The 14,175-nt window shown below is 36.6% G+C and overlaps 1 protein-coding gene across 5 annotated transcripts in view; it reads right to left on the bottom strand.

The window, feature by feature from the left end:
• LOC133895128 (serine/threonine-protein kinase ATM) overlaps positions 1-14,175 on the bottom strand; it is a 69,608-nt gene that overhangs the window by 50,501 nt on the left and 4,932 nt on the right. For 4 of the 5 annotated variants that reach the window (XM_062335329.1, XM_062335320.1, XM_062335317.1 and 1 more), the window contains exons 11-29: positions 13,679-13,735; positions 13,391-13,466; positions 11,963-12,046; positions 11,043-11,084; positions 10,845-10,915; positions 9,941-9,989; positions 8,822-8,893; positions 8,112-8,249; positions 7,922-8,014; positions 6,973-7,160; positions 5,326-5,932; positions 5,165-5,233; positions 4,885-5,049; positions 4,264-4,389; positions 3,981-4,108; positions 2,854-3,010; positions 2,054-2,100; positions 1,883-1,946; positions 1,638-1,712 (exon numbers count right to left, since the gene is read on the bottom strand). In XM_062335329.1, the coding sequence (XP_062191313.1) occupies positions 1,638-1,712; positions 1,883-1,946; positions 2,054-2,100; positions 2,854-3,010; positions 3,981-4,108; positions 4,264-4,389; positions 4,885-5,049; positions 5,165-5,233; positions 5,326-5,932; positions 6,973-7,160; positions 7,922-8,014; positions 8,112-8,249; positions 8,822-8,893; positions 9,941-9,989; positions 10,845-10,915; positions 11,043-11,084; positions 11,963-12,046; positions 13,391-13,466; positions 13,679-13,735 (2,308 nt within the window). Of the gene's footprint in view, positions 1-1,637; positions 1,713-1,882; positions 1,947-2,053; positions 2,101-2,853; positions 3,011-3,980; positions 4,109-4,263; positions 4,390-4,884; positions 5,050-5,164; positions 5,234-5,325; positions 5,933-6,972; positions 7,161-7,921; positions 8,015-8,111; positions 8,250-8,821; positions 8,894-9,940; positions 9,990-10,844; positions 10,916-11,042; positions 11,085-11,962; positions 12,047-13,390; positions 13,467-13,678; positions 13,738-14,175 lie in introns of those variants that run through there. The other variant, XM_062335333.1, reaches the window with a different exon arrangement.

Genomic DNA, 14,175 nt, shown 5'->3' with positions numbered 1-14,175 from the left:
TGGTTTGTACGTAATGGTAGGCGTGGACAAACATTACGAAACAGAGGGAGTAGTGTGTTGGAATCCTTGTATTTATGGATGGATGTTGCTCCCTGTAGTGAGTTCGAGGAAGAACACATGATGCATATATTGTTTAAATCATCAGAACTAATACTTGCTGTGATTAGTTTATGTATGCCCTGTCATCTAATGCAGCATATAGTTCATTTTCTCTTGTACATGTATTGTAGTTTAAGTGTTCACTTGTTGGTTGTAATTCATTTATTTTTAGAAAAATTAGATGGCCAAGAAGGCTGGACCGAAAGCCGAATGGGATCCCAATGTTACCACAATTTTTTGCAAGATTGCTGTTGAGGAAATCAAGGCTGGTAATAGACCTCTTGGTGTTCTGAATGCAAGAGGCTATCAGAACTTTGGGGGAGAATTTTTCTATGTCCGATCTTGGTCTTCTCTGCTACTTTCTTGGGACTGAGATTTTTTCTACTTATGAGGGCTTCTTTCTGTCGCAAGAGAAGTATATTCACAATCTTTTTCATTGTGCTTCTCTCACTGATAAGCACACTGTTGAGACTCCCATGGAGCTTAACCTTCAGCTTTGGTCCGCTGATGGTAAGCCTCTTGTGGATCACGCTCGCTACTGTCATCTAATTGGGAGTCTTTTTTACCTTGGTGGCACTCGTCCTGATATTTCTCGTGCAATGCACATCCTCAGTCAATTCGTTTCTGCTCCCACTCAGCTCCACTATAGTCATCTCCTACATATATTGCGTTATCTTCGTGGGACTATCTTTCTCCGTCGCTTCTTTCCACGCTCCAGCTTTTTACAGCTTCGTGCTTATTCTGATATTACTTAGGCTAGTGATCTTTCTTATTGTTGGTCTATTTCTGTCTACTGTGTTCTCCTTGGTGGTTCTCTCATTGCTGGAAAGACTAAAAATCATACCGCAGTTTCTCGTTCTAGTGCAGAGGCTGAATTGCGGGCTATGGCGTTGTTGATAGCGGAGCTCAGTTGGTTACGGTGGTTACTTGAGGATTTTGGTGTTTCTTCTCCTGCATCTACTCCTCTTTACTCAGATAGTATAGGTGCTATCGATATTGCTCGGGATCCGGTGAAGCATGAGCTCACAAAGCGTAGTAGTGTTGATGTTTCTTACACACAAACACAAGTACAATATGAGGTGATTGCTCTTCAGCATTTCTTCACAAAGTCACAGAGTACAGTTCACCACAGGTTCTATCTTTCCAAACTCAGTGTGGTTGATCCCCCATGAATTTGAGGGGGGAGGGGATTAGACATATATATATTGCTCTGTGTAATATCCCCATAGTATAAGAGGTTCTTTGCATATTGTAACATGTATATATATTGGCACAGGGTCTTTAGGGAATACAAGTTGTTATTCCTAGGCCTTTGACTCTTTTCACTTACACTATACATGCACATATTCGGCGAAAATGGTCCATGGACAACAAACATTTTACCCTAACAACGATCACAAATTCGAAAGGATCACATGAGTTGAGTTTGCTTAATCTCAAGGAGGATCTTTTGTCGTACTCTATGGAGACCTCAAAATTATATTGAGAAGACATGATAACATTGGAAATATAGTCAGAAGCATTAGAATGAAGGTTACCTCAACAAGTGAAACTAGACTCATGTCACAAGCAACCCACCGAAAAAGAATTGGACCCATCAGTTGGTCCAGATACTGCATACCAGAGAGGAAATCAGAATATGTGAATAGAACTTTGTCAAAACAAGTCATTCTCTCTTACAATAAACTTATAAACAAATAATCTCATATTCAATAGACATATTCATCGTACTATGAGAAGCAACATAGAGAAAATGGTACACACAATAAGAATATCTAGTCACCTTGCTTCGTGAAGCATAACCGAGCCTCCTTGATATTGAGTCAAATAAAGCATAAGCTAATTCTCTGGGGGGGAAAAGTACCATAAATAAAACATCAAAGTAATTTCCATGTATAAAAAAAGGAACATTTCCATGCGCCAGCATAAATATAGCTTATAGGTTGTGAAATACCGCTGAGAAGGCTCTATAGCAGCAGCAGCAGAAATCATGAACACACACTGCAACAACAGAAGTCAAAGGCCATAACTGAATATAGCATATAATATACATCATAGATTGAACGGATACTTTTGAAACAACACAATCTCAGTAAAACATCAGTATTGTAAGCAAGTTGAGATGACTCGTGTTCTACCAGAAACACTTCAAATCGTCTCCAAAAAGAGGAAAGAAATACTTCAATCTTAACAATCCACAGGCAATATGTTGAACAAGTTAAAACTTAGAAGTGGTTGGTGCTAGCAATTATGCGTAGGGGGCAAGTGGAGAGTCAGCAACATGCTGTGTAGACCAGCTGAGGGAGCACCGAACAACAGAACAAAGAGAAAGAAAAAACAAATTCAAATGTTTGGCTACCACCTCTCTTACTTGCACCCAGCTGGGTCCTCACAGACCACAGCTAAATATCAATAAAATATGAATACTTATTCACATTTTTTGTCCAATTTTTCGTAGGGTTTATTTGGCAAGGTATACAGATATTAAACAAAATTTCTGTATGTATGATGCCTAGAATGTCACATAAAACTAGACAAAAAAGCCAAAAAGCCAACACAATCTATGTAGTGTATCTACTGCAATACAACATCATACATCAAAACAGGGATTATTGTTAAAGCTTTCTCACACTCTAAAAATCATTGGTGAAGGAAAGACTATTCTTATCCAGATCAATCTGTAACAATCAATTATACTAGACAGACAAGCATATAGTCTTATTGCACAAAATAAGTGTGATGATAAGAACATACCTCAACTTCAACATCCTCGCTATGCACAGCCAAATGAGCTAGTGTACTGAGGGCAGTTTCAATAACAGGAACAGATTGTGGACCAACAGCTAAGACTTCTCTAGCTTTAACTGGAGTGTTATTCAAGAACTGTACCATCTTGGCACCAATATTTGAGCTGATATTAACAGAACATTTGTAAGCCAACAATCACATTTATCAGTAATCAATCTAAATGCCAATTATGATTCATGTATATACTCACACTTGTCAGTAGTCAGTCTAAATACCAGTTATGATTCATGTATATTCACACTTGTCACCTTATTAGTAGTTGAACTAGATGCCAGGGAATGAAAATACAAGAAAATCAATCTGTGTAGGGAAGTAAGGGACAAACCACCTATAGATTTACCAAAAAAGTTTTATATAATATCTGAGGAAATATCCTGGATACAAGCTGGCACCTATTCCTGGCCAGATCATTCCAGGAAACCGAAACAAAGTAATCCATGCTCTATATGACAAATTGCAAAACCAAAGAAAACAGAATGCAGTCAAATACAAAATATATAGCATTAAGCATTATCTACATGGTAGTTTGCAGCGATTAGAACAGAAAAACAATGGTTCACTATAAAAATATTTGCCTAGTTGGCCCTGTTGAGATGTGGGGGACTGGGACAAAACTAAATTCCAGAAAATCCCCACATCCAACAGGCCCAATTTTTACCTTCTATGAACAAAAAAAAATCCCAACATTAAAATGTCAACTGAATGTCCACCTGGCCCCATTTCAAGGAGCAACCAGTTTTTAGCTCTCAAAAATTAGTGATTAGCTGCGCTATACTATCAGGACAAATAGGGAAAAACGCCTGTCATGCGCATAGCAGTCAGCTATTACAGCTATCTGCTATAGCATCGATAGCAGTCCGCATAGTGATCCTAACTGTACTACCACATTTTTTAGCTTCGTGCTGATTTCATGGTTTGGAAAGGCCATAGCTACTTTCAATAACAGTGGCTGCATGTATCAATAAATGTTCAAGATGATTCGTAATTAGCCAACATGAAGTGTGAGACAACATATTAACATTTAATTCCCTTCAGAACTCAAAACCATCTGATCATAGTCATCGAATACCTACCAAACATCATGAAACAATTCCTTATGCCCTTCCCATGTTTGGAATAATACAACAATTTCCCTAGCCAAATACAACCTGACACGATAATCAGTGTCATGCAGCATGTCAAGTAAACATCCGATCAAATCCTGCAATTATAACAATGGAGTCACATTACTTTTTTTTTTCTCGAACACACAGGAGAGATGTGTATAATTGCATTAAGATAGAAGTCACATTACTAATATATTGGCATACATTTCAAATGGTTGTTTTTTTATAACAGAAAGATGATATAAATCACCTGGGCAACATCGGGGAACAGGTAAATAAAGGAGCAGACACAATCAATCAGCTTGATGCGGCAACTCCAATCTGCGAAACTGATCTCAGTAGCCTTATTTACCAAGTCTAATAGGATATCCTGGTTCTGCAGACAGTGGGAACATATCTATCAGTTAACACCGGATTCAAAAAACAATTCGGAGATGGTGCCATATTACAGAAATACATCATGTAAAATTAAAATGCCTACCAAAATATTGATCAGATTCACAGATCATCAGAAAATTTAGAAGAAGAAAAAAAGAACTGCGTAAATTCTATCTCACACAATTGCTCTCCCCTTTATTAGCAAACATTTTATGAAAAAGGAAAGACAATCAATTTAATAGAATGATTAATTGTGATTAACAGGTTTCTAATAGCTTTGTCCGAGGGTTTTTTATTCAATAAGTCAAATTTTTCATCAAGACAAATTAAAAACTGCACCACACAAAACTGCCTTTACTCATAGAAATACTAAATATTAAAATTAGTATCACAGGAAAAAACTAGCAAACTAAGAGTGCCATCAGCCTAAAAAAAGACATTTGGAAGAAAGTTAACAAGACACTCTAAATTATATCACATGTTGAATACAAACCTCACTTAAAACCAATTTGCATCCTTGTGGCTTTCCATCAGTATCTTGTCCACCATTGCAGATAGCTATCAATGTTCTTAACAAAGCATGGACATGAGCTACGCATTCTGCAGAGCTAAGTAATGAACATGCACCTCTGTCCCTCATATCAATTAGCAGATGGACCTGCATGACCAAAGTCAAAAAGGTGAAAAACACATAAAGGCCCAGGTGGAATAAACTCACAAGGCTAGCACCACAGGTACAAATTTGAGCATAAAAAAAACATGTCAGACAGTACCACGGATGATACAGGTTTAGATGAAGCTGAAATATTTCTGCAAAGCTTAAGCAAGATGGCCTGACGAATCTGAAAAAGGAAACCAGATATTACAAGATAGCATTTAAGTAAAAAAACAATAATAAAAGTTATATTAAGCATATATTATTGTAATTTTCTACCTTTACATCACTTTCTTTCTCCACCAAGCTGTACAAGATTTCCCATGTACGAAGTGATGACACTGAGAAAAAAGTTGAAATAACGGAAACTAGTTCTAGCTTCCACTCCAAAGGTCGTAAGAAGCTACCCATACTTCCACTTGCATTAGCTGTGACAGAATCTACTTCACCAGAGTCCATCACATCAAGATCCATATCAGCAACACTACTTTTGGAGTCAACAATAGGATTTAGGTCCTCTGAGTTGACACAAGATATTGGCAACACTTTACCAGCATTCTCTACATCAAAATTGTTCATTAAAATAGAGAGCCGAGAAAACAGCTGAGAGATCGCCACCAGGAGTTCATCAAGTAAGTCAGTAATGCCTTTGATAAGCACACAACTAATTCTGTTATCAACTCTCAGCATATTAAATATTGGAGAAGACAAGAAGCTCTGGAATGAGGATAAAACGGAGCCCGTTGTATCAAATGCTGAACTTGAGTTAGTAAGACCATAAGAAAGTTCATCATGCTTCTTCATAACAACTGACACAATATACTTTAGAATATTGATGACGTAATCTAATACTTCATGTAGAAGTGAAGATTTTCCTTCTATGGCCCTGAAAAAATCTCACAGAACAACAAATCAATGTTCAGCATAGTGTTAGACAAAAAGTATAAGACTCATGGGTACTACATGATACTCGAGATATAAAACATGATGCGGGTTCCAATACTTTCAAGGATTTTAAAAATCATTTGCATTATGCTTTATTCAAAGCTGTAATAGATATTTTACAAAAGTTGGTACGCATTCTCTGTGAATAAATTGATTTGGAGGTACATTAATGCTAAACTGGTGCTAAACATAATCTGCATCCAGTTTTAAGAAAAGACAATCAAATCTGTAGCCTTTTAGCAGAGGTACTGGAAAATCATTGCAATATGGAACTGCCAATGAAAGGCAAAATTGCAGTATAAACCCCCAAAACTATTTTACTTTGTGCAAGCAAGCCCTCAAAGTCAAACTTTACCGATTTGAGCCCATCAACTATTCATTTTCTGCAATCAAGCCCTTTAATCATATAAGTAGAAAAATTATCTCTAAAACATGTTATAAAGTAGTAGCAATAGTTTATCATTACGTCTTATTTGAACTAACACTCAGATTTCTGCAAATGTATCATCACACACCAAATTGTTAGTCATATAAACAAAAGGACCCAATTAGATATAAACAAATAATACATGAGCTCAAAATTGAGCCTCAAGGACTTGATTGTGCATAGCTGAACAGTCAAAGGAGCTCAAATAAACAAATTTGAAGATTACGGGTTTGATTGCCCAAATTGACATTGTTTGAGGGATGCAATGCAATTTTGCCATTAAAATAAGGAACCTATGCTATATGGGATCAAAAGCCTATTGCATTGACAATCCTAATATCAACCAAAAATCACAAATCAAAGATTGATTAAAATACAGCAAGGTTTATGAATTCAAAGGCAGAGCTATATAGCTATCAACTCAAGACAAAACTAAATTAGCAAGACATGGAACTTAATCCCATTTAGTCTAAAATTCCCCATAGATGTAAGTGTTGACCACCAACTGATTAAAATATAACATAGATAAGGAGCAATGAAAATTAAACAAATACCTCGATAACAGTGCACAATGAATCAGATTGCAAAGAAGAGAGCAAAGATATACAAGATTAGATAAGTCCACTTTCTCGAATTGCTCATTTGAGGCCACAAATCCTTTAGTGAATTCCATGAGCTCGAGGAGCATTGGTTGCTGGATAGTCCCAGGGAGGTGTATGCGGTGGCATTTATCAGACATAACCTATTTACCAAATAAAGAAGCTTATAACTTTATCGATAGAAGCAGTGAAATAGAAATGGCAAGGAATTGTTAATCTCTCTACAACCTCCAAAGTCCAAAGTAGTAACTAGTAAGAGCACAAACCATGGGTTTACCCATCCCTAAACTTTATTGAACCACTCAACATACAAGCATTCCAGATGGAATGCACCAGTATGCTGGCGCTTGAGTCAATAAATGCCACCATTAGGCACACTGAATAGTTAAGTAGATTCTTTCAAGTAAAATTCTTCCATGCTAAATTGCACTAGGCGTAACTGGTGTCAAGGTGAGTTCCAGGTTTCAGTTGCTCTTGTGTGAAGGTGGTAGTGCGTAGGTGTACTATATAAAGCAAAAGAGCTGTTAACTGCATCTCCCACCATCTACAGCCAAAAAATAAACCACACACACGCGCGCCTTGTTTCTCATGAACATGTGGGAGGGATGCATATTCTTTCATTGAGAAATCCTAGTTGCAGTAGGGTCCTCCCTGGGACTATAGAGTTCTAGTTACAACATGAAAATCCTAGTTGTCGAAAAACACCCCAACCACAGGTTCAAACCAAACAAATGAGAAAAACAGAAAAGGTAAAAGACTACATTGCAGTAGGGTCCTCCCTTACTGTTTTCTGTTTTCCCCTCAAAAAAGACTACATCGCCAGGCAAAGTGTGTTCTAAGTTCACAACATTCAAATGAACAAGGAGAGAAACAGAGAAACAATAAAGGGCTAAGAGTAAAGCACCTTGGTAGCACTTTCAAGATTGATTTCTGATATAGCTTCCACAGAGTAGTGCAGTACGTCTTTGAGAACCCAGTTCTCGTCCTCAAGTGACATCTGAAACAAACCAAATCAGCACAACATCAACATAGAAAAGTTTAGAAATACTCAACTGCAACCTGTAAAACCTAATGAAAACAAACTAACAATATACCTTCGAAAAAAATTTATAATCACCAAATAGTTGTGATGTATCTGCTGAATTAATTGCTGATGACGAAAAACCAGCACACAGTGAAAAAATCGCTTCAGGAATGATAACAACATTTTGCTCATTCAAAAGAGTGAATTCCTGCCATAAAAAATAAACCAGTAATTGAGCTTGCAAATCTCAAGGAAGAAATAAAATGGATGACTCATTCCACATGAAGTTTACAGATTGGATATATTGGTGCAACATGCATTATGGAATGCTAAAAGTGAACTAAAGTCCATTAAGTTTCCTTACATGATTCAATTAGTAAAAGGTTAAGAGCCTTGTACCTTTCAATGCAGAAGCTAAGTTACAATGAATCACAAAATCCACCTCTGAGGAATATATCACGTATACATGTCGAAAAGTTGCTGATGCTTATATTTTTCATATCTCTTGCACAAATGTGTCACTGTAGCACAACGTTTATTTATCTATCACCATAGACAACCATGTACCCACATTCTAGAATATCAAAAAAAAAAAACTCGACCACGGGAAGAAGACATCCCCTGGCTTTGCCTTAAGAGAGGGGACTACCGAACATTCTAGAATATCTATGTGGCTAAACCAAGAATTCATCAATTCTCAAGGAGCATAGAAAGCTTGAACAAAAGTAAAAATACTGAAAACAAACAAAAGAAAGTTGCTACACAATATCGAATGGTCACCTTTGAATGAACTAACTCCAAAGTTGATCTTAACAGATTCTTCCGAACAAAGATAGAATTGGATAAATCACCCTGCATCACATGATATCAAATAATATAATCATTCTCTGTGCATATTTGAAATAAAAAGATAAGATAGCAACTACTTATCAAGCAATTGCAGTTGGGAGAGGGGAGAACGAGCTCGTAGCTCGGTGGTTGGGAGAGATGGTGCTCACTCCACCCACCCGGGTTCAATCCCTGGGATCAACCAGGGTGTCTCACCGGGGATTTATTCCCCAAAAATAAATATCTAGCCTCATACGCGTGGAGCCACAATGGGATTGCAATGTGCCCACCGCCTGCGAAGCCTATGTGACTTCGTTGACCTCCTTGTGGACATGTGGTGTGTGTGTAGGTTGTAGGTCTAGCGTGCATCTCAGGGTGTGTAGGTGTGCGTGTGTAGGGTGCGGTGTGTGTTTGGATGTGCTTTTAGATACTACAGCTTGTACTCCAGTGTTGAAGCTTCAAAAAAAGTTGGGAGGGTGATGTGATCATAGTATAACGAACCATTAAGCTGTTTTGGCTTCTTTTTTCAGATCGTTTTAGTCCTATTATGCAGTGATTTGCAATAATCATTTCAAGAGTTTAGTGTGGCAAGCATGGAAAGTGTACAAAACTCAAGAGTAGAAGTTTTGCTCTCTCTCTCTCTCTCTTTTCAAGTTTGATCATACACAATATTGTTAAATGATAACAATCTGGCCAGCTTACAAAAGTGAATTGTTTTGGAACTATTCACGTAACAAAGTTTACATTATAGTTTTCAGAATAACCAGCAATATACTATGTGTGATTTCCAAATCATACATAAACGAAAATATAAACGACCAAACTATCATTCGAGAATGGCAGATTCCACTAAGGAAACAAATCTATTAAAAACATTTCCGGAAAATGGTCTCAAAATGTTCTCTTTTCTGTCCAGTCCTGTTGGCTTTACCCTAATTATGGGAGTGGGATTTAGGAATCCTTATACTTTCAACTTTCAAACAAGAAAAAAGTTGCAACTACTAGCCTAATTTTTACCATCCCACCAGAGGCCCAAGGAGTAAAATATGTAATACGAGACAGCAAAAATACCTGAAATCCTATCCTTGAGAAGTAACAAGCAATGAAATATAAAGCAGACCTAAAGCAAAGGATAAGGATAAAAAAAGACTGTAAGTAAAACTTTGACAGTAACAAAAATGAAATATTAAGAACTTAACTCACAATTAGCAAGATAGCTACAAATGACTATAGGCTAAAACATCTACTCAAGTAAAGGATATTGAAGGAAAGACCAGGCAAAGACACCAAAAATATGACAGAGAAATTTAAAAGCAAAAAAGATATATCAAAAGAGCTACTATGCCACAATGAAGATGAGTTCAAGAAACAATTTCAAGGAATCAATGCTGCACGAGTTATTTCTTTCACGATTGCAGACACTGCATTTTATTCTTGGAGCAAGCAAACATTGATCACAAAAAGTTTGCAGTTTTAATGTAGGTTCAAAGCATTAACCTTCATTAGATCTGTAATTGCAATGAGATAAATTTCAACTTTCACTTTCAGGTGTATGAGATGAAAGTTCTTCTCAGATACCCACAGAATAAAATATGCTCCAATGCATCGAGGCGTCCTAAACAGCTGATATACTTGATACGTTTTTAGGAAAAAATCTAGTGGCAGCTGCATATACAACTTCTATTGTACTACTACATATGAACTTTTTTAACTATGGATAAATGTACAAATACAAGTGATCTTCCTACAAGTACGAAAATATATTTTTAGGTTGATTTCTCTAGCTCTGCTATTTATTTTTCATTTAATGGAAGTGATCTCCCTCCTAACGTTTTCATTAAAAAAATCAAATCCAATCAATGACAAGAGAAAAATGGAAGTATGAACTAAGAAAAGTAGTAGCTAAAATATTGTTAAAGCAGCAACAGAGGAAAGATTTAAATTAATCAATAATTACGAAAAAAAGAAGGCATACGGTGATGGCAATTGTTTAAATATCTGTAAGTTCCATGTATCTTCTGACAGAAATGATGTATGAACTTGGTCCTGGAAGAAGTAAAGCAAAAAAAAAGAACATAATATTAGAAACACCTAGTGCTGGCTAGAAGTTATTCACAGGATTCGTTAGAAGTTAGAACTTATGTTGAATGGTAATTGAGGATGAGAAGCTCACCCGAACGATCATTCCACCCAACAAACTCAAAGCTGAATCAGCCTACAAAAGTGTACAGTGCATACAGTAATGAGTTACAAATTATATTTGTTATATGGGAGAGAAATACCCCCCCCCCCCAGGGGAAAAAAAGAAAAAGACTGCTTTTGTACCAAAAAAAGAGTTCTGTATGCAGAGTTCTACTGCTATAAGCCTATAACTAATATAAACAGGCAAACAACAACTCCAAAACAATGCTGTGGGAGAGCCATTACGCACTCAAAATTATAGTCATCCAACTTTTCACAGCAAACGAGCTCATAAGAAAATATATTGACAATTACAAAAGCTACCGATTTCAATCCTGAAAGGCCTTCCTAATGTAATGTAATGGACCATGGGTATATCAGGTTCAGATCACAGCTCCAGATACAGCTTCAAGTAATATCATTGTTACCAAATTTTCACAGTAAGGTTCTGAATACCCTGATATTTATTCAACTGCGGTACCAGTGAAATTCGATTGCATTCTAGTAATTACGGTAAATTTCACTACGTTGGAGACGGTGTCAGCGTACATAACCCATCAAGTATGAAGACTGGCAAATACATTACTGCATTTGAAATGTTCAATTGTTCAAATCCTGAAAAATGGGGAAAAAAGGAAATGGGAAGATGGAGAAGAACACAATAACATCTGTTACAGGCACCCCTCGATCCAATCAACCCACCACATCAACATCAAAGTCTAAAGAGTTGGGTTACTCTATTCTTTAATTAATAAATCAATTTACCAATGCTAAATGTTTGTTCAAGAAACACCGCACAACCGATGGATAGTTGGAGACCCTTATGTCAGACTAGGTAATGTTACAAAGAATAGGAGAAGTAATACAATAATATAAGAAAACGGTCACATAGAGTAATTGACTGGTGCTCACAACTAAAGCAGTGGTGCTAAACAATGGAAGCGCATGAATAAGGGAATTCCATACATCTTGCCAACAACCTTCAACGACTGACATCTGCAAGTAAACAGGTAACTTATTGTGTCACATTTATAAGATAAAAAATCAACATTGTAAGTTCACTTTGTATTTTTTTAAAATGGCAAGACTTGGTAGGGAAAGGCCTTGAAACATCCCAAAAATAAAGCGATGCCATCGTTCGACAAGTTGATAACTATAAGCAAAAAATATATACAACAGTCAAAGAAGAATGAAAAAAATTGCTAGCTCTGAGGAGGTATGTCATTGGGTGTCCAAAAATTAAAATGAACCGGATGGAAAACAGTAGTATTTACGGCATCTTATATATACAATATAAACGGCTGTCCCCCCATTATAGTATCATGTATATGAAACGGCTGTCCCCCCATTACGGTATCATGTATATGCAAATTAAAGGGCTGCATGTTCACTGGAATTAGAACTCAAAATCATACAAGGAAAAAAATGTCATGCTCAACGTAGATATAGGACTGCAGTTAATTCACATGCTAGAGATAGATATCACCGCACATAACTATCATCGGTTTCTTGGACATCCAACATGAGAAATTTTGAATATGACAGATTTGCAGCAAGGTTGAGGCTCCATTTGGCCTTGCGGTGACTTTTTAAAGCACATAATTTTTTACTACTTTTGGCTATAACAATCAGTTTATAGTATTTTTTATGCCTTAACAACAAAATTATTTCTAGAATTATTTAAAAAAACATAATAACAAGATTCTGTAGTGCAGCACAGCACAGCACAGCACCCACAAAGTAACCCTGAGGATGATAGATTGCTGTCCTAAAAATCTCCATAATTAGATGGTGTGGTGGAAAGTAATCAAAAACCCTCTTTCAGCTAGACCTAAAATCAAAGTCAAGGGGATACAAAGATGGCTAGTAGTGTTGAAGTATAAGTGAATTGACCTCTTTTCCTCATCAGCTTAGGCTTTTCGTGAACTGGTTGGTGTGTGCGACTAAATATGGTATTGGCATCATACATATACTTCAACAAGTAGCACCTCTACTGTAGTTTGTGACCATTTATCCTTTCAAGGCAAATATTTAGACAAGTTTTTTTCATAAATCTAGAAAAAAAATTCCTAAGGGGCAAATTCCGCGCCCAGTCTCATATAGTTACATGCAGTCTTGTTGTCCCTCAACAAGTATTCCTCGACTATTCCACCTTTGTTTATGTTCTCAATTTTTTGGAAATTTACAAGATGGAAAATGAAGGGCGTGAGATAGATGTGGATCTTCTTTAGCGTCAAGCTAATTAGTTAACAGTTACTTCAGGGAAATAAAGTTAAGCACCAAGAATAACTGAGGTTCAAACAGCAATTGCAAGAGAAAAATTGGATTTGAAAAATTAACCTCGCCTTTTGTTAAACAAGATTGTGCTTCCTCCTTAGCATTCAACATGAGCACCGTGGAGAACTCCTTGAGTGCCCTGTTAAGATCAATGACAAGTTAGGAAGCTTCTATTAAGACGCAAAAGGAAGAAAAGATTGCGTTAGTGGCTGATGATTATCTACATGTCATTTTACTTTGTCCTTATTTAAATTCCAACTAAACAGTAATATACTATAATATTGTTCGTTGAACAACATACAGCAACTCCAGATGTTGTAAGCCATAAATATCAGTACAATCAAAACTAACCTGACAAGCCAAAGTAGTGAATCCTGAAACCGTATGGCATTGGCATTGCTCAAGACACTGTATGAACATAACAGCATTCAATGAATCATATATTGCAGCAACAGAACACTACAAACAAAATCACAGAAAACATTTCCCCATGAAGAAAGAGAACACAAACATTCTATCAAGAAATAAACTAGAGAACATGAGCAACTACTAGTGACCTAGTAATTACTAAAAAGCACATAAAAAATTGAATTATGAAGAAATCAACTATCATCTATGTTAAATTGTTGCTCAACTTCAAAATATGTTGGCCGTAGTTCAGCTGTGCATGTTTTATCTGTGTGTTGAGCAGGAGGAGAAACATTGCAGGCATAGGTTCTGTCTCCAGCTTTAATAGCAAAGAAAAATCATGCATATTGGAATTCATATAAAACTCTCTTGTGTGTTCACATAATTTTCCATATGACATTGTAATGCTGATATCAGCCGTGTGATATCCTTGGACATAA

The sequence above is a fragment of the Phragmites australis genome, chromosome 2 (genome assembly GCF_958298935.1).
Source record: "Phragmites australis chromosome 2, lpPhrAust1.1, whole genome shotgun sequence".
Lineage (NCBI taxonomy): Eukaryota > Viridiplantae > Streptophyta > Magnoliopsida > Poales > Poaceae > Phragmites > Phragmites australis.
This window is presented reverse-complemented; position numbering and strand designations above follow the sequence as displayed.